The 26,817-nt window shown below is 38.1% G+C and overlaps 2 protein-coding genes across 2 annotated transcripts; both read right to left on the reverse strand.

The window, feature by feature from the left end:
• Positions 1-8: 8 nt before the first annotated feature.
• Positions 9-722, reverse strand: LOC104535019 (gap junction alpha-10 protein-like; the record flags this gene model as incomplete). Its single annotated transcript, XM_010187186.1, has 1 exon — positions 9-722. A coding segment is annotated over exon 1 (714 nt), but the record flags the coding sequence as incomplete, so codon positions are not given.
• An 8,062-nt stretch (positions 723-8,784) lies between these two features.
• CASP8AP2 (caspase 8 associated protein 2) lies at positions 8,785-26,475 on the reverse strand. The gene is made up of 9 exons (XM_010187187.1): positions 26,399-26,475; positions 25,164-25,244; positions 23,269-23,369; positions 22,022-22,096; positions 20,706-20,821; positions 15,810-18,331; positions 10,502-13,448; positions 9,341-9,440; positions 8,785-8,841 (listed from the first exon to the last, which is right to left on the reverse strand). Exons 1-9 carry the CDS (start codon positions 26,445-26,447, stop codon positions 8,785-8,787), a joined length of 6,048 nt encoding a protein of 2,015 aa, XP_010185489.1. The 5' UTR covers positions 26,448-26,475.
• Positions 26,476-26,817: the final 342 nt, after the last annotated feature.

The following is a 26,817-nucleotide window of genomic DNA, read 5'->3' on the forward strand; positions in this document are numbered from 1 at the left end:
CTCTTTTGGATCTTCTTGAGGCCCAGGTGGGCGATTTCAAGGATGTTGAGGAACAAGGAGACTGCGGCAATGCTGTTCATGAAAACCATAAAGATGGTCTTCTCAGTGGGTCGGGACACAAAGCAATCCACCGTGTTAGGGCAAGGGGGCCGAGTGCATTTGTAAAGGGGGGACATGTGAAACCCATATAAAAGATACTGACCTATCATAAAGCCCACTTCAACCACCGACCGGGTCAGGATATGTATGACATAGGTGCGCAGCAGGGACCCTCTCAGGGGTGCCTTATTTACTTTCTTCTGTTCCTCCAGTTTACGCAGCTCCCTCTCCACTCTCCTGTGTTCCTCGGGCATGGGCTCCAGATCTTCTAGCTGAGCCCGCAGGTGGGCTTTCCTCTTCTGTCGCTCTTTCTCTAGAGCCCTCAATCTGTAGAGTGCATGACCCATGTAAACTAGAGATGGAGAAGAGACAAATATGATCTGCAGTACCCAGTATCTAATCAAAGAGATGGGAAAGGCTTTGTCATAGCAGATATTGCTGCAGCCAGGTTGCTCTGTGTTGCAGATGAACTCGGACTGTTCATCATCCCAGACATCTTCAGCAGCCACTCCCAGCACCAGCATCCGGAATATGAACAGGATTGTGAGCCAGATTTTGCCAACTATGGTGGAGTGGATGTGCACTTCTTCAAGGATGCTGCCCAACAGGTTCCAGTCCCCCATGGTCAGAAGTTCATGTCTGAAATACAAAAAAAATGATGTTAATTTAATACAGTATTGGATTTCTTTTGGAAATGGCCTTTTAAAAATATATAACAATCTTTCATATAGGTTCTTCTGATAGCAAGAAAGCTCTTAGTTCATCATCATTATTTTCTACTTAATGGGTCTTTAAATGAAGGCAGACATTATGATTACCGGTGAAAGATGCAAATGTGAGATTATTTTAAGCTTGAGAGATTGATTTCATCTGTAAGCCACAGCAGTTCTTAACTGGCTGCAGTTTTATACTATTTTCTTCCCACTAGGAAAGAAGACAATTTTTTTTTCACTTCGCAAATCCTTTGCCAACTATAGTTTAATTTTACACCCACTCCATTCAACTGTCTGTGGCTTTGCCATAGTTTTGGGTGAAAAATTACTAGAATAATACATAACACTCATGGCTTTCATTTGTTTGATAAACTATTGAGAAGTATCCTGTAACTGTGACAGAAAAAAAATGTTTGATTTTGTACCTCAAGGTAGTAGCATTATTAGTGCCATTCACTCAATATTTCCCCATCTACCAGGGTAAAAACCCACAGGTTTCTCCCTTGGATTTCTAAAACTGCAAATACATAGGTAATGTACACATAGCTGTACGTGTATAAATAGTCTCAGTTCTAGGAGAATGTTAATAAAATAACAGTGCTTCTAGGAGTAATATTTTATGCATTTAAAGTCTTCCTGAGTCACCAACACTTTGTCTTAATTATAAATTTCAACACCTGAGACAGATAAGTAAAACAGGGGTTACATGATGGAACGATGTGGAGGTTTTTAGCTGTGAGAGAGGACTTTTTTAACTACCTCTTACCCAGAAGCTCTCTGCTTTGCCAGCAAATTGATCTGCATTCTGCGGCCAGATGCTTGATTTCCAAATAGTTTCTCTGGAAACTATTCAGGAGCTTCAGGGTAATGCGGGGAATTGAAATGTAGGGTATTTGTCTGTTTATTTGTGAACACACCGCACATTCAGTGTTGTGTTTCTGGAATTCTTTCTGCTAACATGGTAACAAAATATTGAAAGCAGCTGGGGTCATATTCATCATAGGGCTCGCACTTAACTTCTGTATGCTGCTGTACTTTCAAAACTTCCCAGATTCCACTAAATCACAACCTTTAGTAAAGTGCAATTTCTAAAGTTTCTTTTTAAGTGTGGCTGGTTGCAGTACACAGAGTCTTACACAGTTTTAATTGATGGCACAGCTGGGTGATATCACCATTATCAATAGAGCTTGGTCGTGGTTTCTGATATGATTCCCTATAGCACGATTCTGCTTGGAGCCTGTATTTATCCACACCACAAGTAAAGATTTTGAGTTGTATCCAACTGTGCAGTCATTCACTGCATAGGCATCCTACATTTTATTATTACATTTCTGTGTTTTGGGTTGTTTTTTTTTCCTGCAAATTTTAATCTACACAACAAACTTCCCTTTTTGGCACAGGGAACTGGTTGAGGAAACAGAGCAGCACAAGAAGTTTCTTTGGTGCTGTGATGAACATGGAATATCTTCCCTCGCTTCTTCCCTGCTATGTATATCATTGAAAGATACATTTTAAAAGTCAACAAGAACTATTGTGGTCTCTTTTCCTCTTCTTTAAAGAAATATGCCAGATCTTTCTTCTGACTTCACATGGATATTTTTTCAGAGCAGATATCAAATGGTTGCAACTTCATAGGTTGGCTGGGTGCAAAGGTGTTCATACATTGAAATGTCTACTAGAAAAAGTTACGTCTCGAGCTAACAATGTTGAACCTATTTTCTTCTGAGCTTTCAAGTGCAGACAGAGAATAGTTCCCCTTCAGTAAAGTGAGAGAAGTACAGGACCACATAGAGCAGGCTCCCAAATCCAGGGTACTCAAGAGGCCAAGTACGGGCAGGTGACACATCCTAATTGCTCTGTACCACTTCCCCTGAAAGGTGACTGAATGATGGCAACACAACAGTTAAGTAAAGGAGCTTTGGGTATATTTGCTGCCTTGTAAATGGTTGGTCCCTCCCTGAAATGAATAGACTATACATACACAAAAAAACCCCAACAACAAAACAACAGCAACAACAAAACAACCAAAAAACCCCATCACCACCCAACCAACCAACCAAAAACTACCCAAAACTAACTGAGATGCTACAATGTAAATGCAGGAATAAAAGTGAAAGGACACGTTTTAATCCCAGAGGTGAAAAGCTAGCATTCCTCTAGCAGTAGGAATTATCATTGCCTGTTTTGGAACAGAAAGTGAATGTAACCATTTGGGGTAAGAGAGGACAAGAAGAGCAATGTAAATATATCACTTTGGCTCTATAGATGTGTTTGTTTCTTAAGTTGTTTCTACCAGTATTTAAACAAATTCAGCCTCATTTTGCCTTTGTAACGGCCATCAGAGGAGAGTAATTGCAGGAGCAGTGTGATTCTGCTCAATAAGTGAGCTTATTATGCCAAGACACTTTCCCTCAAATCAGCACTGGTGGAACCACAGTACGAATACTGACATGGTGAATGTTGTGTATAAAGCAAAGAAGTTAGTCCAGAGCCATGAAAGACAGTTTCTAAGAAATCAGCCAAAACTACTTTAAAACCATGGCAATGTGCTTCCAATTTGTCCACCTTTCCCTTCCCCTTATTTGAGCTCTGTGTAACAGAGTATTTCAGTTTACTCAAAGAGCGTAATTTCAAATATCAATGATATCATCATTTCCAGTCTACTAGTGTACTAGAAATTCTAGTGCTCTAACACTGCAGTCTAGTATACTGGAAATGGACCGTTTTTAGTAGAAAATGTACACACCTGACACATTTCTCACTATACCATCTGACTACCTTTGTGTCTGTGCAAATATTTTGTGTTTATTTCAAACAATCAAAATTGATGCATGTAATCAGAACCAGATGGAAATCCACCATTTCTCTTGGAGGAAGTTTCTTTATTGCTTAGTTTTGTTACTTCTTTTTTTAAAGTTAATTTGATCATTTGCCACCAACCAAATCACCTCTGTATTAAATTTAGGCCAGGTTTTCATCAGCTGTGATTCACGAAAGCAGATGTATATCTTAAATTTCTTGTCAAAAAAAGTTAAATGCCAAGATGCAAATACTCTCAGGCTTAATTCACATTGCTTTGTGTCTGACAGGGATCTGCCTGCTCTGTACTGCCCTGGGAAGAATTAATTTTCTGCCACTTACCTTAGGAGAAAGCCCCTGGTTCCTTTCTCAGACCATTGCAGAAGGAGCACGCAGTGCTGCTGATCGCTATAGCTCAGAGATCTCCCTTCGATGAGGCTAAGACACGGTTTGGGGTTTTCTCCACGTCAAAGCATAGACATGGTATGCTGAGCGGACTTCTCAGTTCTTTGCAGCTGGATGCAAGATCACTCAATCTATACTATCTGTGCACGGTTTAAAAATCATATAGGATGGTGCCTCTAGCCAAAATTATAATGCAATTATTTTAGTCAGTGGCATCTAACAAAGCCATTCCCTCAAGGCTTGATTTGTACAGCAATAGTTTGCAATGTCCCTATGCCTTGTTTCAGTCAGTTCTTCAAACATGACGCCTCCACCCAGCTCCCAAATGAAATTTTGTTTAGTAAAATGGTTAAATAGGCAGCCTTTACAGTGCCATAGATTCTTACATTTTCTTTACATTCCATTAGTTTCGCTTTGAATCAATGCCTGAGGATCGATCGGTCATGTCCGATTTCATACTCTGCTGCCTGGTGAGTTAATTTAGGATGCGTTGGACTGAGTCTTTGGAAATGGAGGCCACAGGAACCGAGACTCAAGTCTTCCGTTAGAAACACAGCTCTTCCCCTGGGATAAAGAGCCACTCCCAAGCCCACTCAGAACTGGTACCTGTGAGAAAAAAGGATTAAAAAAGGAAAGCGAGTTGCCAAAATGGGATTTTAAGAGAAATAAGGGCCACCAGAGCTGAGGTTCTGATACTAAAAGCTTAAGCTGCCAAGTCCCGGAGATCAGAAAGATGGGACCTTGGCCAGTGGTGCCTGAGATGGGTAAATGTGAGCAGTGGCACAGTAGGAACCTGCACAACTTCATGCCTGATCTCCCCAGACCAACAGTGACTCCCTCGCTGGGAAGTGGAGACAACCAAGTAGGGTTAAAGCTCTAATCCTGCTGGTTCTTCAGTCAACCCCAGTATCCAAATCCAGTATGGGGTGCCAGTCTGTCCTGCCCTCACTCAAACTGCATGCTGAAACCTGCCCCAGCTCCACACTGCTGTCTAAACTGTGTCAAGGATAGCTCCACGGTTTTGAACTGGGCTAATTATAAAAGACCACACTAATTAAATTAATTATATGGACAATGTTCCAATTCACAAATCCAAACCACAAGCCTCTTCAGTTAATTATAGTTAGTTATTTTATTCCCCATATTATCTCTTGTGACTCAGATGGGTTTGCATTTGGTGGCACTGCAGAGTACTTTCGAACTCTGAAGGGAGAGGATGTGCCAGCCACCACTGAAACTTTATCCATCTTTCACATCAAAGCCAGCTTTGCTCCTGAAACACCACTTGGTTGATTTCATAGTTTCTTCTAAGAAATCTTCAAACCTCTTTCTTCCCATGCTTTAGTATTGCTGCCTCCCTTCATGAAGACACTTTGCTAGAGATTACTCTGCTGCTCGTTTTAGAATGAAAGCAATTAAAGGAAAGACTTATGTAAATAGCTGTGGGTTGCTGGATTGGCACTGAAGATAAATGCCTTTAGTCCAGTCAGCTATTATGTGTAGACAGTTAGCTGGCAACAGACTACGCCTTAGAGAGAATCCCTCCAAATTCGACACCTGATGCTCTAGGATTTCACTGTTAAGCACATCTCCATAAACCCTGCTCTCTGAATTTCCACTCTGGGACATTTTCCAATACCCATGCCCATTAAGAGCTTTTAAACTGAATCCTGTAAAAATATGTGTGTTGGGTAGAAGCAGACCTACTCCTGAAAAGCAAATCGGAGTAAGACTCTCAAAGGGCTGCCAGCAATACTCTTCCCATAAAAAGCCTTGAATACAAACAGGTCTTTCTCCTTCATAATATTCCACTCAACACTACCTCAATGTTCCTAGGAAAAAAAAATGGGGAAGTTGTAAGGTTCTAATTAGTAAGTGGTTTAAAAGTTTTACATAGTTCATTACATTTTCCAAGTTCTGATCCCGTCATGTCCACTAAGAAACAAGCTGTATGTATCCAAAGCAGTAACTGCATCAGAGCAGCAGCTGATAACTTCCATGTTTATTGGCCAGAACATCAACATAGCTACTCATTTGCACAAGAAGGCAATTTTAACGGTGTCTGACAGCATTTGTAATTGTCAAGCCATTAGCCAACAGCTCTAGAAAATGTTTTCATTTACCTGAGGTTTCACAAATAAGACTGTAGATTTACATACAGTACATTTTGCATATATGTATAAAAATTCTTGACGGAGAAATAAATTACAATCAATGGTACAAAACCACTCCAAGCCAACCTTTGTTCAACAAGAACATGTGTGTGAATTTTACAGTTTTATTTTTTGCATTACTCTTACAGTAAGCAAACTATTTAGTTTATACAAAATAAACCTGGAGTTTTATATAGTTAAAAAAATCGTCTTTGGCTAAACAAAGCTCTATTTTTGTACAGATATTTATATATATACACACATCAGATATTTTACATGACCATGTAGGAACCTGTACATATACTTACAATAGAACATTAAAAAGTTCCACAATTTACAAAAAAGGAATCCAAGTCAGAACCAAGTCAAACCCGTCCCTCCCATCACCTGTACAGATAAGAAAGTAAATGAACACAGACAAGGAATAAACAACTTTGTAATAAAATACTGCCTGCTTTTTTGAGACAGAGAGGAAGCACTTAAGTAGAGAGAAGCAACTTCCCTCAGTACCTTCAGTACTGTGCACGTGTCGACTTCCAAGGATACGGTTAAAAGAATACTCATTTTTCCACAAACTGACTATTCTGAGAACAGACTCAGTTGGATTTAAATCTGCAAGAAGTAAACAATTCTCAAAACTGTTTGTTAAGAACAAGCATGGGTAGGTGTGCCAATCCCCCGCTGAAATCACTAGGAGCTGCTGGCAGAGCATGGAGGATGACACTTGACCACCAAAAGCAAACGTTTTGGAAGCACGTACGATGTTAGACTGCCAGAACTGACATCACCACCCACTGAAGTCATTCCTTGTAACGGCTTCCAGAGCAGTGCCCAGTTGAGGACGATGCACTGTTTGGCAGCACGACAACCCTTTCCATAGGCCACTTTTACAATACTGCAAAGGTGTCAGTGACAAATGATCTGATGGTTTATTAGAATGAGAAGTCTGTCTCATTACTTGGAGAGGGAGGAAAAACTGCAGAAGCGGTCATCGGATTCTGAGAAAAAGCCAATTTAATCCAAGTTGAAAGGCAATGCACTTAGGTGGAGGCTCTTAAATGAAGCTCAGCAGATGTTCTGGCTGAATAAAGACTACAGCAATTTCTCAGTAAAGAATAAAACCTCAAAATTCAATGAATTCATAAAACAAAAACTTGTGCAACTTCCAGGATACGGGATGTGTGTGTGTGTGTATACATACATATACACACACGTTTTTAGTATGTACTAGTAAAACTGGAAGCAGTTATAAGAGTTCTTTAAAACAGAACATAATGAATTTCTAATGTACCAAACAATTTGTAAAGATAGATACAATTGCTGTCAAAACATGCCAAGTTGACAAGCTTTTGAAACTGCTTGTTTTCACAGGAAAATTTTTCTCCTGGTTAGTGAGTATAAAGCCACATTTAAAAAATACTGTAAAGGTCTGTTTCTAAATTAATTTTAAAATCACTTGTCAATTTTTATTTCTTCTTAACAAAACAAAATGTTCATTATGTTGAAGACCTAAATTAAGTACCTTTCCCAGACGTAATTTGGAGCAGAAAAACATACTGGCCTTTTCCAAAGCGAAAAAAAAAAAGAAAAAAACCCCAATATATTTTTCATGGAAAAAAAATCCCAACTATTCAAAATTCAGTATGAAGTCTGTCTGAGTATCATCAGAAGTGCAAAATGTTTTTAACTACAAGACAGTTCTTTGTAAATGAACACTCATTACCACATTTCACAATTTTACAGAAACTGAAAAACTGGTGGCTCCATTAAGGACTGGCTTCTCTGTCTCACAGAGATTGGGACTCATTTTATTTGATTTCAAAAATCGGAAAGTTAGGGGTCTAGACTAGACAACTGGCTTAGATTTTCTCTGCTGTGAATGACAACAGATGGGCGCCCTCAAAGAGAAATTCATTCATCTCTGTTGAACATCGGTGCCATTAAGAAATTACTCAGATAACGTGCTTATAATTGGAGACAAACCTTACACTCAGTGCTCCTTAAAACTCACTATGAACAACTGACAAAGCAGCAAGAACCACCTATTCCTTACCATCAGAACCCAAGTGCTAGACAAGCAGCTTTTGGAATCACTGCTATCATTGCCCCGCTGTATTTTAAAGATAAAGGCCTCACATCTTACAATATGTTTCAAGGTACCAAAAATGAATTACCTGTCATTTTCCAGGATTATCTACCAACTGGATTCCAAAGCACTTTTTAAAACCATAGTTTAACATCACCATACACAGTGCTTCTGACAAGTTAAGCAAGAGCCACCATTTTCACCTTACTGCAAGCCCTCGTCTTTGCTTGAATGAACACATTCAACCAACAGGAGATGTCACCTCCTTGAAATGATGCTGCTCCATTTGTACATGCCCATTCTTTCCCAGCCAGTTTGATAACAAAGTTTCCACTGTGTAATTCCAATAAAGCGTTTCAGAGGGAACACGGACAGGGAAGTAAATAAATAACAGTACATCAGATTGACCAAACTTTGTATTGTGACTTAGATATCTCCCACTAATCCCATCGTATGAATGCCGTAGTTGTAGTCCATCGTTGCTGGTAACAGCTAAACCCTGTAACCTTGAAGCAACTTGGTGGTAAGTTTACTTGCAGTTGGATTTCTTGAACAGCTTCATTAACTGCTTGAATCTTTCTGAAACCTAATAGAGGAGGAAAAAAAAGACATCATTGAGGACCCAAATTTCCATATCTACCAATGCAGACTGATCTGACAGCATAAAGATTTTTTTTTTAAAAGACCACCATTTTGTTTTTTATTTGCTTCCAATAAATTTCAGGGGGAGAATTTTAGGAGCACATTAATAGGTTAATTGGATGTAAGAAACCTTCCTATACCTTTGATATCTGAAAAGTGCTGATCCAATGATAGAAACAATACTGTTGTCCATGGCCTGTGATTAGACCTAGCAGTTTCAAGGTACTAATCAAACAGGTACTGAAGAATCCCTATATGATGTATATTTTTTAAAAGTAACAACTGGAAGAATCTAAATTTCTTTTTTCAAGAGCTCTCCAACAAAAGACATGAGGAAAAAACAACTCCAAATTAGCAGAAAATCTTCAAAGCTTTTTTTTTTCAACTGCAATCATAAATGTAGCAACATAGTTGTTACCAAATGTAAGAATGATACCACCTACCTGATTTGGGCTTTTGTTCAGCTGTGTGGCTAAGGAAACAAAGGTTTTGCTTGACGGTCCTTTTCTCTGACATTCCAGTAAAATTTCTCGGTCATCATTTCTAAAGCAAAAATGCATTTTTAAAATATTAATACATATATATGTGAATATTAATACATTAATATTCGCACACATTAATAAATACATTAATGTTTGCACACAAACAAAAAAAAATACAGGCATATATAAAATTCTGAGTATTTCCAAACTATGGAACCTGAGTTCAAAGAGCAGCAATGAACTTGTGGAGGATCCTCCCATCCACCAGCACAGAGTAACAGAGCCAGCGCAAACAACTGGTAGTGTAGATAATGCTACCCTATCAGGAAGGGCAGGATTATTACAGCAGAGTTAGCCCAAGCCCAAAGCCATCAAAAAGAGTTTTAAGCCTTTAAAGCAGACATTTAAACTTGAATTGAAAAGAACTCATAAATTCAACAAGGGCCAGTAGTTCTGGGTGAATCTGCCTCCATCTGCATGGCTGGGCAGCAGCTGAAAAGGCCCTAAGGCCCACTGACGTTCAAAGATTAAATAGAGGCATGCGACTTCTGTAAGCGACCTAATGTAACAAACACGCTCAGAGCACATCTACTGATCACATCAGAATGAAGACCAGGAATTTATTTTTAAGAGCATCACTGATTTGCCATTTGTCTCATTAATGAGTTTAGGTATATATAAAATGCATGTAGATACAGTCATTATACAGTAGCACCTATGTATCTCTGGTTGAAACATGGCATATTCCAGGTAATTATATTAATTTCCTCCAGTTCCAAAGAAAAATGTAATGACTAGTTACTTAACAAAACAACTTTTTTTTTTCCATGAAATCAGTTCATCTCCTAAATATGTTTTATTTTCCCCTGACAACTATTATAGAAAAAGGCTAAAACAGACTTTGGCCCTTTTCAGTGGTACTCTAAGAGAAGTCATCAATCTCATCAAGACATCCTGCACAGACAGGAGGCAGCTCCCACTCCACTCTTTACAGGGGGATGTAGAGCTACTGATTAACTTCAGCAATCACCTAAATATCCTTTTCTTCCTACTTTTCAGAATATCATGTAGTTTAAAAAAAACAAAACATAAAACAATCAAACAGATCAAATCAGAAATTACCTCGTCCAGGAAACTACTACTTCTCCCTTCTTCTTAATGATGTTTTTGGCATACAGACTAGGCAATGATGCGGAGGAAGCCAAAGGAGAAGAGTCTTTGTTCTGCTGCAACTCATTCTTCTTACTGGAGCATGCTTTGGGTGTTGAATTTACCTCTACAAGTTTCACATCACTTGCATCGCTCCCTTCACCCGCTGATTCAGTTTCTTTTCGTTGCCTTTTCAAGTTGAAATTCTCTCTATCAGCCCCCTTTTTCCTTTTTTTAGTGGTTTTATCATCTATACTTATCTGGTATCCTGCATCAGTATTCAAACTGGATTTTGTTTCAGGATTACCTTCACTGGCTACAGTCTCACTGGAAAGCCCTTCTGTTAAGTCTATAAATGCATCAGAGCACTCTTCCAGTTCTTCCTTTTTATCGCTGATATCTGAGTTAGCTGCAGAAGTTTCCTGAGCTGTGTTATCTGCAGTGGCTTCCACTGCAAGACATGAAGTTTCATTACCAGTATCATCTGTTAAGTTTATGTATGACTCCACACTGCATCCAGCAGGAAAAGAAGCCTGAGATCTAATATCCGTATCATTTATGTTTTCAGATACTTTCAACTTGTGCGTCTGAGATTGCTCAGAGTCTTCATCTGGGCTTTTACTGTCATGGGTCACTGTGTATGAAGATTTTCTACAGGGTCCAAGCAACCCAGTATTTTCCTTTCCGATACTATTATGTGACTCCTTTAGAGCCTGAGGTAAGGCAGGATTTTGTTCTTGTCCAGTCCTGACATTAGGCAACGGATCCATTTTAACCAGATCCAGTTCAACAGTTTCCTGCACAGTGGCTGCTTTGGCACTCTGACTGTCCCTTTCTTTTCCCCCACTTCTTATTTCCGCTTTTTCAATCTTGGTTGAGGTTCCCTGTGCTTCCTTCACTGAAGCCACCTGATCAGCTGCTGGTGAGGTAGATGACGCTGCACGTCTAATCTTCACAATAAAATGATCATTGGATTTCTCCATGATGACTGCGTGCATTGGTAGGCTGGGGCAACACTGAAAACTGGGAGCAATAGGCCGACTTGTCCATGATGAAGAACAACTTGATTTACTGCTTGAGTTATCAGATTCCAAAGCCAAATGAATGTCTTGTTCAGTGGCATCCTCCTCTTCAAGAAGTGCGTCTTCACTGTAATGTGCGCTGAGAACACCCTCAGGAGCTGAGCTAGAATTATTCTCAGATTTTAGGAAGCTGAGGTGAGCATCTGATTTCAAAGGGGATGGAATAGTTAAGGAAACAGCCAAATCTTCAAGCAGGATAGAAGACACAAATGATTTATTATTTTGTGAGCTGCATTCATCTTCTTTGCACGAAGCTGCATTTGTAGGAACCTCAAGCATACAACTTTCATCTAGAACATCTGGGTCAAGAGACATCTGGAGCCTTGACGCTAAAGAGGGAGCTCTTACAGGTGAAATAGACCAGTTCATATCCTCCACTGGTTGAGCTTCCACACAAGCCTCCTTTGCAGCAACCTCTTGCACCAGTCCCGCAGCATTACCTCTGCATTTGTGAATGTCTAAGAACTGTTTTTCTGGAGTCCTGAATTCCCACTCATTTCTGTCGATACTGCCACCATTTTTTTCCAAGAGATCAGTACCTTGCAATAAGCTCTTGAAAATTTCACCCATTTGAGCATCACTGACAAGATTAAATGTAAGACTGGACGCTTGTTGTTCTGTGAGAAGCTCATAGCTAATATCAGACTTGTTACCGTCTCTGGACAGCTGGAGACCTTCCTTTTCATATTTTACACTCTTCAATGGAGTGAGAGTGCCTTGCAAATTATTTTCTTTAGTGAGGTGCACTTTGGTTTGGGAATTTCTCGTGTTGTCAATGGAATTAAGACATTTTGTAAAGGCAGTTTTTGGTGCATCCGTTTTATTTTTCTCACGGTGACACTTAGATCGTTGATAATCCACAATTTGTTTTGAAAGGATACATTCCTCAGGCTTTTGAGATCTGGCTTTCAGGGACTTTTTTCTAGATCTTTGCACATCATTTTTATGATTGATTTTGTGGTTTTGCTTTCCTGACCTTTCAAACTTCCCTTTCTCACTCTCATGTCCCACATTTCTCACATCACATAGTTTTATTATAATTCTCCTTATCTTTTCAAATAAGTAATCAAGCTGTTCATCTACAAATTTCCATAGCTGTTTCTTCATATCTGACACCTGTTGATCAAAAAGACGGTCCACTACTGCATTCTTCTTAACTTGCTTAAGTTTGGACTCTATAATATCACAGATATTCAACTTTAATGTCTCACCTAATGTAGACATCTTGGAAAAGTTCAAGTATTTTATTAATGATGTAAAATTTATAATACCAGATTCTATAATTCTGTGAAAATGCTGAACTGGGAAGTGTACCTTGAACTTCATATAACTCTTCCTCATCTGCTTGCGTATAGCTCTTAGCATCTGCATGACTTCTTGTATATTTGAAGGTTCAACAATAACAGGAACTATTTTTTCAAGACAAGCAATGCTCACGGTTTTACTTTTCTTCATATCCTTTGAAGACCTGAAAGTCTGATTTTTGTGCCTCTCTCTGTTCTTTGTAAATACTTTCACAGAAACAAATTTTTTATGACCTTCATTGCAACACCCAGTTTTGCTCTTTCGATTCTGTGGACTGCTGGCCATATTTTGTGTCTCAGAAGTTTTTGGTCTTGACTTGTTTGTATTTTCAGAGCCTCTTTCTGGTTTAGATTTTCCTTCATCTTCATCACTACTTATGATTTCTCCTTCTTCTATTTCATCTGAAGAGCTACTGAGCCGGGACTCCATCTCTAAGCGTACTTCAGACATGCTAACTGGCTTTTGATTTTCTTTGTTTACCTCCTTTGACAAATTCTTTGAGGGACAGACAACTGTACTTTCAGGAATTAAATCTGTGAGAAGAAAACAGTTTGCTGATCACCAAAAAGCATGCAATTACAAAAAAACATTTTCAGAAAAACATAGAAGACTGTCTGCTGTCAAGTAGCTGTTCAGAACTATTTGTGTGAAACAACGCAGGAATATGAGCTATGACAAGCTGGGGCGGTTTGCTTCAGCAGCTGCTAGTTTAAGGGATTTTTCTGAGCTTCAAAGGCCAAATAAGACCTCAACGTTTCACCAAAAACTTGTGATCTACCTCACAAATTTATCGATTGAAAACAGAAAAATCTACCAGCTTCCATCAGTTTTGAACTTCTTTCCATTTACTTTAACAAGTTTTCTGAACACTGCACAAGCTGAATTTCAACACCATTCTGGACTCACATTATATACAATCAGTGGCTTTTCTTTTAGCAGTTTCACAATGAAGACAAAATGAGAAGAACAAATGACCTACTAATGTGTGCATTCAACTATCTTCCAGGACTGATAAAAAGGCTGAGACTTTCAATAAGCTGACAAACGAAACAAAGAGTACTAGGCCCCACACACGTGATAAAACTCCTATTTTAGTTGTTGATGCATTTAAGATTACCAGCACTGTAACTATAAGAGCAAGAGCATAAAAAGCTTTTTTTTCTTAGAAATTTTGGAGAAAGCCTCCAGTTCAGGTTCCTGAATGACAGGAATGAGATATGTGAGAGGAAAGACTACAGTTCTGCCAAGTGCAGTAAGCCTTACTTTTTCTTACTCATAAGTTTATTAAATGTTTTCTATTTTTGAGATATCATTAGATATGCATTTAATCATTATTTTGAAATCAAGCCAAATGCTATTTTGTTAATAAAGCAGTTAACAGTTAGCTACAAAGCAGCGTGTAACGAAAGATGAAAAGGCAAGCTCGTTTCCATTGTACAAAAATTCCACTGAAGTGCATATGTATTGATTAACGAGATTTGCAGTTAATTTTAAGCTTGCTGGGCACTCTAGTTAATACAACACTCTTACGTTCAATTGCACATAGACTAGACTGCTTAATGACCTCTAACAAACATTTAATCTCATAAAAGATCATATCTAAATTGCTCTCCATAAAAAATGAACTTGTGATTAACACTTTAAAGCAACATTTGAAAATGTTTACTTATACAGATTTTACAGAAGCAAAACCATATTCCACCATTGCCTCCATTTCAGCTTTACAAGGATCCACACGTTCTCAAACTAGTCACCTCAATATTTTGACACAGTAGAGTACAAAATGAAAGTGGTGAAAATATAGTATTAATACATGTACTCCTGTCCTGCAGAACAGCAGAAAGGCGAATACTGAATTTCAAAGGTTGAGAGAAACCACAGCCTCCTGTCAATGTAACACACGCAGAACATTTCACACACAAATCATCAGTCAGATCACAAGACAACCAGGTAGCTAACTTCAGAGCTGAAAATCACTGCTTCAGTAGCCAGTGCTGGACTTACTCTAAGTAAGTCAGGGAAACAACTAAATTAGAAAAATACTTTGATGTTCATCTACTCTGTTCCTAAAACTCTCGTGTCACCAATGCAAGAGACAGAATTCCAGAGTGAACCACATTAAGATTTGCAAAAAACCCATAAGGATTATGCTCTGGAACATAACGAAAAGGATTTAAATGCCACTCTCCCATTCCTCTTCTAGCAGGAACACTAAACTTCCAAGAAAACTTTTTATTAGTTGCAGCACGACACTACAGAAAGAGTTAAATTCAGACAAGTAAAAGATTTAAACTTTGGGTCACATATTTTTGCTTTCTGAGAGTGCTGTCACCTTATCTCCTCGACAACTTATTTAAGAGTTAGCTCTTACTTCATTAATTATAAATCCTAATGTTCTATTTGTTCTACATTTTACCCCACCAACTGACTGACAATTATAAAACATATAAAAAAATTCACACTGAAATTAATTCAGATAGAGCTTCTATCAGCTGACATTTCTAGAAATTAAGTCTCAGGTACTCTCTCCAGCTTTCTCACAAATAAATACTTAAAAGAATATGATCCTCAATAACTGTTGCCTCTCCAGTTTCAGAGAAAACCCTAATGAGACCTACGTGGAACTAATCACAATTAAGAAAACTATATGTATTTATTTTTAGAAGAAGTACATAACTCTTATTTCAACCACTCATCTGTCAGCAGTGACAACTCAGATTTTTATACCATTAACGTTCAGTTGGCTACAACCTTGTGTGCACTGTTTAAACAGTTCACGTATAAACAAAAAGGACCACAATTTATATTTTTGACAAACAGTTAATTTCTGCCTTCCACAAATTATATTCTAAGCTTTTATGCAGAAAAAACATGGAATACACATATATAAATACCTTTGTTGTAACTCTTCACAAGACCTTTGCAGGGACTCTCCACCTTAAGTGCTTTAGCCAAAGGACGCATTGGACTGTTTAGTGGGCTGATTGCCTTTGGAATATACCTCAAGTGGTTGAGATCAATGCTCAGGATTGAGCTGTCATCATCAACAGGAACTGGGTTAGTTTCTCTCTCTTTAGTGCTAGGATATATCTCATCATTAAGAGAAGATGTTGCTGTGCTGATTTCGGTTAGGTCTGGCTCCAGATCACAAGCATTCTGGTCAACTAATGGTTCGTCCTTACCAGTTAACACAGTTCTGTCAAGTGACTGAGATGCACTCGTATTAGCTTCGCAGATACCCTTTTCCTCAACAGGACATCCAACACCTTCCGCAGCCAAGCGATCATCGTCCTTCACTACCTGTTGTGTTCCGCCAACATCATCTGTGACAACACAGGACCCCAGGTCACCAGAACTTTTGGCTTCCGAGCCATCCAAGACAAGGTTTTGAGAGCCACATTGGTCCGCTGAGCTTTCTAAGTCAGTGGCTAGCCGTATTTTAACTTCCTCTTTCTTCTCTCCTGCTGACTCAGGAAGGGTGCCCATACTTCTTTCACTGGCAGGTTCAGACTGTGCCACTTCTGCTGCTGGTACATCGCCATCCTGCATCACACCCACTGTCAAAGGCTGGTTTTCATACTCTGCTGCAGTCCCTGCCATCTCTAAGGGCAAAGATTCAGGGTGATTCAGGTTTGTCACTGCCACTGCTGTTGCTGAGGCTTCTGATTCAACTAGCTCACCATCCTCTGCTGCTTCTAACATTTCAGCCTCCACCACATCAGGAACCAGTACCTCTGCTGCTCCTGGTAAGGCCTGGAGCTGTTCCTGAGCCACTTGTGACTCTGGTAAGGTTTCTGAGCTCAGTCCATCAGTTGCCACTGCTGGCAATCCTTCAGACTGCGCCGGATCTGTTGCTGCTACTTCCAAGGTTTCATTTTCAGAACTGACAGAAATGGGCAGCGCTGGTTCAACATCATTTTGAGCTGCACTGTCCAGACCTTGCAGTGTTGAATTCGCTTGCTCGGTGGGACCACAGCTAGCAGGGTGGGCAGAAACTAACAGTTCTGCCTGCAGCGTGAGCTCTGTACTTCCCTCATCAGTAGCCTTTTGGGAAGGTGTTTTAAGCCCTTCTGTTGGAGAGAGACATTGTTTCTTAGCAGGAGAAAGAGTCAAATTTAGCTTTTCCATAAAGCTAAGTTTCAAGTCTTTGCTTTTTGTCCCAGTGTGATCATCTTTAGTTCTGGGGATTTTATGGTCTTTTAAGCTATCTGCTACTCTGTATGTTTCTTCTAGCTTATAGGACTTGTGTCTCTCACTTTTTGTAACGTCTGTACACTTCTTGGATTCCTTTCCTGATTGGTAAGAAATCTCTTTTGCAACTTTTTTTGCATTTCTAAAATGTCTATTTTCATCCTGATTGTCTCTTTCTCTTTTCCTTTTTTCTTCAGTTCTGTGTCTTTCTGATTTGGAATGTGCTGTTTCCCATTCATATCTACTACTATTTTCCTTCAAGTGTGAGTATTTGTGCTCTCTGCTGTTGGAATTAGAAGGTGAAGTCCTTCCTTCTCGAGAAGTATGACCGTTTGTTCCCCTGTCTCTCTTGCTGTCAGTGTCTCTTCCTTTTCTAGACTCTTCCGTGCGACATTTCCGTGACTCATGAAGACTCTTTGAATGTTCATTCTTTGAGTGTGGACTGCTCCCTGTGCCAGACCTCCTTGTTTGCTCTTGTAGCTTTTCATTTAGTTTATTTTTTTGGCCAGGGTTTTTTTCATCCTTATCATGTGTTTTGATGTCTTTTTTAAATAAATTTTGTGATCTTTCATCAGCATACAACTCGCCTCTTGTCTGAAATCTGTCTTTACTGGCAGTTTGTTTCTCCCAGGAAGAAATACCCCTTTCTACTCTTCTTTCTGCACTTGGACTGCATTTGAGTTTTGCACTCTGACTTTTTTGTTGTGACTCATTTTCACTGGCCTTCTCCGAAAGGGTTTTCAGCTTTTGCTGAGGATCTGAATTCCCCTCTTCCTTGTCACCACTGTTACAACTACCATTGTTTCCGGTGCTCTGATGTACTTCTCTTTTGTATTTGTTGATATTTCCCCTACTATATTGTTCATTACTTTTCATTTCCTTTCTTTCCTTTCTGTTATCCTTGTTGCAGCTATGGTCATAGTTTGGTTGACATTTATGAGAACCATCATTGCAGAGCTCTTCAGGAGGGCATCTCAGTATATATGGAGTGTTTCTTTTTTCGGAGCTACACTTCCCATTGTCCATATTATGGGATGAGTAACTGTGATATGTATCTTTTGAACAGTCATTTTTTATTCTATGCTCCATCTTTATATTGTCATCTAAATCAGAAGGTCTGAATTTGGAATCTTTAGTTTTACACATCTCAGAGCACCTTCCGTTAGTTGATCCGGGAGGGTATGTTCTGGTGAAGTTACTTCGATGACTGGGAAATTCCGATAGCCTGTTTATAAAAAGAAAAAAAATGTTAGTTTTGAAATTTATTTAAACATAACTAAAACTAAATTGCAATGAATCTGTGTCTCTCTAAAAATTTTTCATGCTTTCTTCCAACTTCATGTTAAAAAAGTGGGATAAAAATAAAAGTTAAAGAGTTACTACTAGTACACGTTAAAATAATATAATTTGTATACATCTTTTTCCAGATGAAATTAATCTAAAGAAAATGCAAGATCTGTGGAAAAACACTGTACTGAGTCTAATTAACAGTTTCAGTAATTCAAATTGGTATTTCATTGTCCAGCAATAAGGAGAGCATTCCCCTAGGGAAAAAAATAAAAAGGTGTTCTTTACAGCATTAGTGATTAAAAAAAAACCCCATTTTTTTAAAAAAGAGCAATTCAACAGTTCACTATTTGGTAAACTGACAACCAAAACAATAGGTATAATGTGACTCTGCTTACTCTACCCAATAAGCAAATAAGCTACCATGTTTGAAACTTGCTGCAAGCTACAGAAAACAAGCAGTAAATTACAATAACCAAGCCTTATCATGGGCACATGCTACTGCTGCAAGGTCACAATTATAAAAAGAAAAAAGTTAACTAAGAAAGTGCACACGTGAGCTGTACGGCCTGAACCCTTACTCATTACTGACAGGACTCATCAAAGTTACCTACCAGAAAACAAAACAAAACAAAAAAAGACCCAAACAAAACACAAGAAAACAAACCACCCAGATAGACACTTTTCTGTCATCTTCAAGAAAACATTTCATTAAAATGACATGATTAAAGGCAATGGCAACCTTCGTAAATACTCTCCATTATCTCAAAAGAATGATTGTGTCTAACTGATGCAGAAGTAAACAGAAGCAAAAGCCATATCAACAAATTATGGCAGCAAACCACCAAATATATGGCTCCTTCTTAGTGAGTGAAAAATGAAGGGTCCACTACACACAGACATTTGGTTTTCCCCTGAAATTCTATGTTGATTAAGCATCCAGTTGTAAGGAATCAGCTCAAGTGTAAAATAATTCCCTACTTATCTCCAATACAAAATGGTTTGGTTTTGCTTTATAAAACTGAACACTTCCTATGGGCCAATACAGTAAATTTAAATATGTAATGATCAGCTTATACAACTGGCTCCACTCCAAAAACAGGACATTGTGATGTGAACTGAACATTGAACTAAAACAATGCTGCAGCTGTTGTAACCCAAACCCCTTTCTTATACTTCTGTTCAATTTTGAACTATAGTGACAAGTTTTCGCTGTTAAATCTGCATGTGTGTGTGATGAATGTAATTGTATCCAAGTGTGGGTTTTGGGTTTTTTTAGTTTGTTTGAGACTTTCTTTTAAGATAAGCACTAACAATTTCCCTCAAAGATATTATCTTTGAAGCAGTCTTTACAGATAGGTAGATTGCTTAAGATGAGCTAATTTATTACAGATCATGCAGCAGACCAGACATGTTTCTAAGACCTCAAAGTGCCACTTTCCCCACGATTTTCCATGATGGATGCCTCCAAAATACAAAATACCTTGTTCATAAATTTTCATCACCATCAGAAACTATTGCAACAGAGTTTGTAAGCTCTTTAATGATGGTGAGTATTCAAAACAAGAAAGTATTTTTCAAACAATTTAATGAAAACCCAGCATACTACAAAGGTGTGAAAATGACACCTGTTGTGTCAAAGCCAATCAAAACTGAAAGAATTACATGTTAAAACCTCTTGATCGCCATAATTTCTGGTAATTTTCTGTATTTACAAAAACATTGCATAGTTAATATGCACACAGACTCTAGCACAGTAATGTCAAATTAACTTCCTTCTTTATGATGACTTTTGCTGCAAAAATATATCAAACAGTCAAACAGAAACACAAACAAATGAGTGATGTGGCTGATGTCCCACAAGTGACAAGCACATGACCCTGTGATAAGCTAAGGGTCCTGGATCCTGGACTCCGGCTCTGGTTTCAAGTGGTTCAGAAATCCTACACTCAGCCACTCTTCCATCCATAATTTAATATCTTAAAGTCCTTGCAGTAAGATTAATATTACACAGAATTACCAAGAATTCTCTAGCTGCTATCCTCCGCCATTGGAGACAGGGATTTCACATCTTGCCACGAAAACATTATAGTCTCTCTATTTTCATTTGTTGTCTGCAAAGTTCCATTGAATTCATGTCTGAGACCCTAAAACAGACTAGTTCTGAAGCTGAACTGTGTAAGATAATTTCTGCTTTGAAATATGGAAGATGGTTAGACAACCCACCCGGAATGTGTGATTAAATAAAACACACAAAAGAAGAATTCAGGCCTCTTTGGTCACCCTTTTTCAGTTCCACAGTCTAGCTGTACCTTTGATGGAGATTACTGATTTCTTCATCCTTACGGTTAATTTCCACTCTTGCTGTTTTGATAAGTGCTGAAATATTCTTTTTGAGAGCTTGATTTTCATTCTGTAGAATGATATTCTATTTTAAATACATACAGAAAAAGAGAGCAAGAGAGAAAGAAAAAACAAACAAGAATTAGCTCGAGTATGCAAACATGTAATGAAAAACAGTGCAAGACAACCATTAGAGAAAGTCCCATGATATTCAAACTGACAGTAGAACATACAGAAACTGTTTTGGAGAAGTCAGAATTAAGTCATAATTACTGAGATTCAAAGGTCTTTTTTTCTTTTTTAAACACTCATGCTTATGCTCCTGTTTGTGCTCCTGTTAACTATTTGCTTTAAGCATATAAAACTGAAATAAGCCATAAACCAAGTAAACGTAGAGCTAAAAAATGGTAATTCACCCCTCTGTTTCATTCTTTTATATAATTTATTGCTTTCTTGGTTACTGTATCAAATGAGATGCAGTTTTTAAGCACTTTCAGGCAAAGAGGTTAATCGTATTTCTTTAAAGGTATCAAGATCAACTTTGGGTGTTCTATCACTCTACTAATTCCAGATACGATGTTCTAGAAGCCTATCTATCAGTGCTAGACATAGCCCCTTCTCCTAATAATTGTCCTCAGCAAAGCCTGCTAAGAAAAGCAGATAAATTTTGCTGAAAACAATACAGACATGTCACAGGGCAGAAGATGTTTACCACTGCAAAGCACAGAGTCTTTGGGCTTTATTTGTAATACACAGTAGGGCATGTTGCAGAATTGCCCAAGATAATCTAACTATACAGAATGGCACAGCATGAGGATACCACCCCAAGTTGGAGAGCAGCTGAGCCTTATCAAAGTGGCACTATGCTCAAAGCAACGCAGACATCCTCTTCCAGTTCTTATGGCAGCTCAGGTATCTTTGCTACTCTCTCCCTAGCGCATTAGAGACCTATTTTTTTTTTTAATGAGAGAACTGGATACCTTTCTGCTAACTATTCATTTGACATGCTTATTTTCTAGTTAAGGAGATAGAAGATAGCTTTTAAGCAACTAAATTCTTACTGCATGCAACATCATGAAACAGGTGAATTTATCTACTGGTTTTGTCAGTAGGCAATCCTAGCAACGATCCTGGGCAGAACAAGCTCCTAGCACCTATAGAAGTGCTTTACAAACCATCCATGTGATGGATTAATTCTGGAAAGCATATGAAGTTAACTCTCTCAAAGCAATATTCAGTTTGCTTTACATAAATCCTGACAACGTTGCCATTTGAACTACAGTACCTGTGCCTGTATTTCCTTAAATTTCTTCATCAACTCTTTAATTTGCTGTTGACATTTTCCATATTCTGCCTGCAACTGTCAAGGAGACAAGAATTCACAAAGCAGAAATTGACTTAATTACATCCAAAAGTTACTCCTCTAGATTTATAATTAGTTAACACAGCAATTTATATAACAAAGCTGTTTTTTTCCAAAAGTAACATATTAAAGCCATATTAAAACAAAAAGCTTCAATATGCTCCAACAGGTATACAAGTCTCTAAAACATCACAAACACTCAAATAAGAGGAAATCTATGTGTGCTTGCCCAACAGTAACAGGCTAGACGGTAACAGGAAGCCATATTATTGTGAAATTAAAGACACTACTACCAGAGAGCAGGAGTTCTCAGAGCCCTACAGATGGAGACTTGTCAGATTTTATATAATACAAAACAGATAAGGAAAAGCATGACAAAAAGTTACTACAGACAAACCTGCACTGCAAAAAAAAGACTGCAAAGGACATGCTTCTGTTGAGATGACAAAATGAAATAAAGTGCATTTGGCATGAGCCCTTCTTTAAAAGTAGACAGAGACAAAACTTTGACAGAAGAGTGGACAACTTCCCTATCATCATACTTGACAGTCAACTGCTTGCAAACTTTCAAAGTGACATTTTCATCACTCAATAGACTCCTGGAGATTTTGCTCCTGCTTCTTCTATAGACCATTATATCTGTGGGTATCTTTCCCTTTTACTCCAAAGCTCAAGTTTGTAGTTAACATTTGTCTTATGGACCAGGATAGGTGATGCTACATGAGAAAAAAGCAGTTATCTACAGCATGGTTGTCTCCAGTCTCAAGGACGAAATTTAATAACACATAAGACTAACCCATGACCTATGTGCTTTAGTCTGGTAAAAATTGTTAGGAGAAATGTTAAGACCAGCTTTGTATCAGATTTCTGAACAGATATTTAACTAGAAGGAAATTATGGTACATTTTCCCACAATGCAGCTGATATATGAACCGCATGGACGTTAAATGAAAACAGACAATGTCACAGAGTGAGAGGTTCACTTATTCTGATAAACTTGTTGACATTACAGTTTATTAACACACTCTTGTTTCTAATTATTTAAAACATGTCCCTATTTTTCCAATAATATGAGCATGCTGACAACATTTTTTACACTATACTCAAGAAAACTTGGAACAGAAAAACCCATAAAACACCAGAATTATTTTTGCAACATTAATACATACCTCATTGTAGGATGCTTCCTTTGCAGTCCCTTCTTCAATTAGTATCTCATCAAATAAGTTTAAGCTGTTTACAGCTGGGAGAGAATTTCGAGCAGAATTGTCTGTAGAAAGAAAATAAACTACATAAAGAAAAAAGGTATTTTTCTAGCCAGGTTGTGCATTGTGTCATTGAGGAAAACACATGATCTTATCTGGAGAAATTCGTATCCTGAATTTCAACATTCATGTTAGTTTCATTGGATATACTTGATCCAATTTACATCAACATAAAAGGTAATGACAAAAATTAAAGTTGAACTGAAAACATTGCGTTAGAAAAATTAAGTGATACACAGTACATCTACTAACAAAGATGTGAGCATTTTATGACTGTCCAGTAAGTAATTCTATGTCAAAGGAGAGCTAACCCACAGTAAAACTGCCTAATTTACAAAGCAAGAAGGGCTACATCTTAGCAGTGATCTGAGGTTCCGTAATTCCAGAGCCAACAGGTAGCAGAAAGTTAGAATAAAATGTGCACCCTACAATTCATTCAGCTTTTGGCCAGACTTCACCTTGGAAACATTTGCAGTTGAAAAATAATTCTTGAGAAAAAGAATACTCAGATGCCAATGACCTACATGTTCACAAACACCAATCAGTCGATCAGAATGAAATGGAAGGAATGGAGCTATTGCAGAGTTGGTATTGGGGTTGAATACCATGCTGCTTGTGTTGAATAAATGTTCTTTGCTGCTCTGTTTTCCCCTCACAAATGTAAACTCCCATGCTTTAGTTCCAAAGAAAAGGGAAAAAAAACCAACCAAACCAAAACCAACATCCAAACACCCCAATTACTTGGATAATGGTACTTTTTCCAGAAATCAACCTGTGTGCTCTTTTCACAAAATAAGCATTACTGACGGAACCTGACTTATGACACCTCTGACATATTTTCATTTGTAGACAAAGTTCACTATCAAGGCTGTGCTTCAATCCTTTGGACAATACCTTAATGGAAAAGTATTATTAACACAATGCAAGACAACAGGCAAAGAGCATCCTATATGGACAGAGCAAAATTCTCACCAATCTTCTTTTCTACTTAAAAAAAAAGATCCCTCAGAACCAGACTATACGTTCACATTGCTAAATTATTCCCCGTTGCATCTTTTATATCTACTAAACAATGTATCTCAGTATGTGATACACCTAGAGAATATTCTTGTATGCTGTAACAAATACAAAATGGAAAGAGAGAAAAAGATCTAGAGATGCTTTCTATGTAGGAGATAGTATAGTCCTTCCATAAAAATTCAATGGCCTCACAGTAGCAAGGTCAGTAGAGAAACCCTTGTTTAATACTAGAAATGACATTTCATTAAACAGTACACGAAGACCCCTAAAAAGAACATGTGCTGGCTTCATTTCTTTTTACCTTCAAAGAAATGAAAAGAAAAAATTAATTTATATTAGCATGTGAAATTACTGAAAGTAACAAAAGGTTAAAAGTATGTTTTGGAGTTCTCACTGGGGACTTAGTGATCGCTGACTGCCGGTTCTGGTACGGAAGCTATTTAAAAACCACAAAAGAAAGGTGCTTTTTCCAAGCTAAACTGTCCTGTATCAAGGCATAGCTAGAATAGCTGCACAGCTTTATAAGCCCATGTCTTGTAATAGCCAGTATCACATGAAAACTACCTCCTAATCATTCAGCTAACAGACGTAAGAATTCTCCACTGTACTTACAGAGTATAACACGTATGTTTCGAATTTGAAAAAGCAGCTAACTGAAGCATATGTTACATGAGCTAAACGTAAACTCAAAGCTCACTCTTGGTTTGCTTGAAATCAGTCTAAGAAGCACAGAGACACTGTAATGCTCCAAGCCAAGCAACAAGATACTCTCAACCTACCAGGAACTGTCAAACCATTGTCCAAGCCATCATAAATATCCACTGAGCTCTCATCACCTTCCTTGAAGGGGGAAGCTTCAGCTAAAACAAAAAAGGGGGGAAAAAAAGGCCAAAGTAAATGTTTAGTAAACTCCAATCAACTTTCCCATAAAATAAGCATAGCTATGATTCTAGAGCAGCAGAGAATAGTAAAAGTAGTAGCAGAGAATAGTAAAAGTAGTAGCAGAGACTAGCAAAAGGCAGGGGAACTTTACTGAGCAAGCTACTGCTTCTGTGGAGAAAAGATCTTTGGTCACCAGGGAGCAAAGACAGGCTCATAAGAGCAGTTCCTAAATATTACAAGAATTGTGCATGAAGCAAATGATATTGCTTTAAGTAGAAGCAAAATCTAAAATTATAAACTAAGTCAACTTGATCTGAATGTGAAGCTGTTTTCTAGAATACATTGAACACAAAAGCCACACAATTCTAATGAATATAAAAGAACTCGTATGATAATTAGAAATGCTGTTCTTTTAACAGCATTTTTCACTACGTGACAGAAAGCTTTGTAACAGTCAGTATCACAACTCAAAGAATTTGCTTTAATATTGCCATCTATTCACGCGCCAACTGATTCTGCAAAACTATTTTAATCTACATCTTCTCAGACTCTCTTCATGTCTTTTTCCATTGCCCCTTACCACTCTCACCTCCTCTATGTGAATCTCTCCCATTCTGCGACAAGTATTTTTACTAAAATATCAACATCCACAGTCCTTCTGAGGCTGGGAATCTCACAAACATGCATCAGATTAATCAACTGCGGAGCTGGAAACAATGTTAGAGTACCTTGATTGCTGGTACTATACCAGATGACAACTGCATTTGCTCTTACAAATAGCAAAAAAAGGAACAAACCTTCAAACATGTCCAAATAACACTTCATTAGGATACAGCGAAGGTTAAATCACACACTCTAAAACACAGAGGATTGGCCAGTTCTAGCCATCTCCTCAAAACACACCAGAAAGCCAAAGTACACAGTTTAAGATTAAAATTCAAACTTACTAATGGGATATGGCTCACATCAATACTGTGCCACTGCTGCTTAATTACAGTTAAAGCTCATCAGTATTTCTATCAACTGAAATTGTTTCCATTTTGTTTTCTAAGTTATATTTGGACCTACTTATTTTCATAAGACTCCTTGTGTTATTTCACTGCAAAACAGAAAGTAATCTAACACATCTTACCACCGTAGCGGATATCAAACAGTCCCAGTCCATCCTCATCTGTTGCCATGATACAAACTCCCTATGGCTTCCCCATCTATGAGCAAAATATCAGAGGAAAGACAACAGATTAATTGACAATTCAGAACATCATCATAAACCAGAAGCATCTTGAAATAAGTTAATTACTTCTGAGCTACCTGTGGCCCTTGCTCTTTAACAAAATCCAACACTGGAATGAGAAAATTTTTACATCAAGATAATGAATGTGGAGCTTTATCAAGAAAAACAAGAAGTTATCTGTCCTCTAAATATGCATTCTGAAGAAGACCTTCAACTGAGTCTTTTATTCACATGTATCAAATAAAGATCCCATTGAGAAATTTTGGTATGAAAACAAGCACTACATTCAATGAACAGGTTATCTATTTTTCACCAGT

Source organism: Mesitornis unicolor, unplaced genomic scaffold (assembly GCF_000695765.1).
Source record: "Mesitornis unicolor isolate BGI_N332 unplaced genomic scaffold, ASM69576v1 scaffold54286, whole genome shotgun sequence".
In the NCBI taxonomy this organism is placed as follows: domain Eukaryota; kingdom Metazoa; phylum Chordata; class Aves; order Mesitornithiformes; family Mesitornithidae; genus Mesitornis; species Mesitornis unicolor.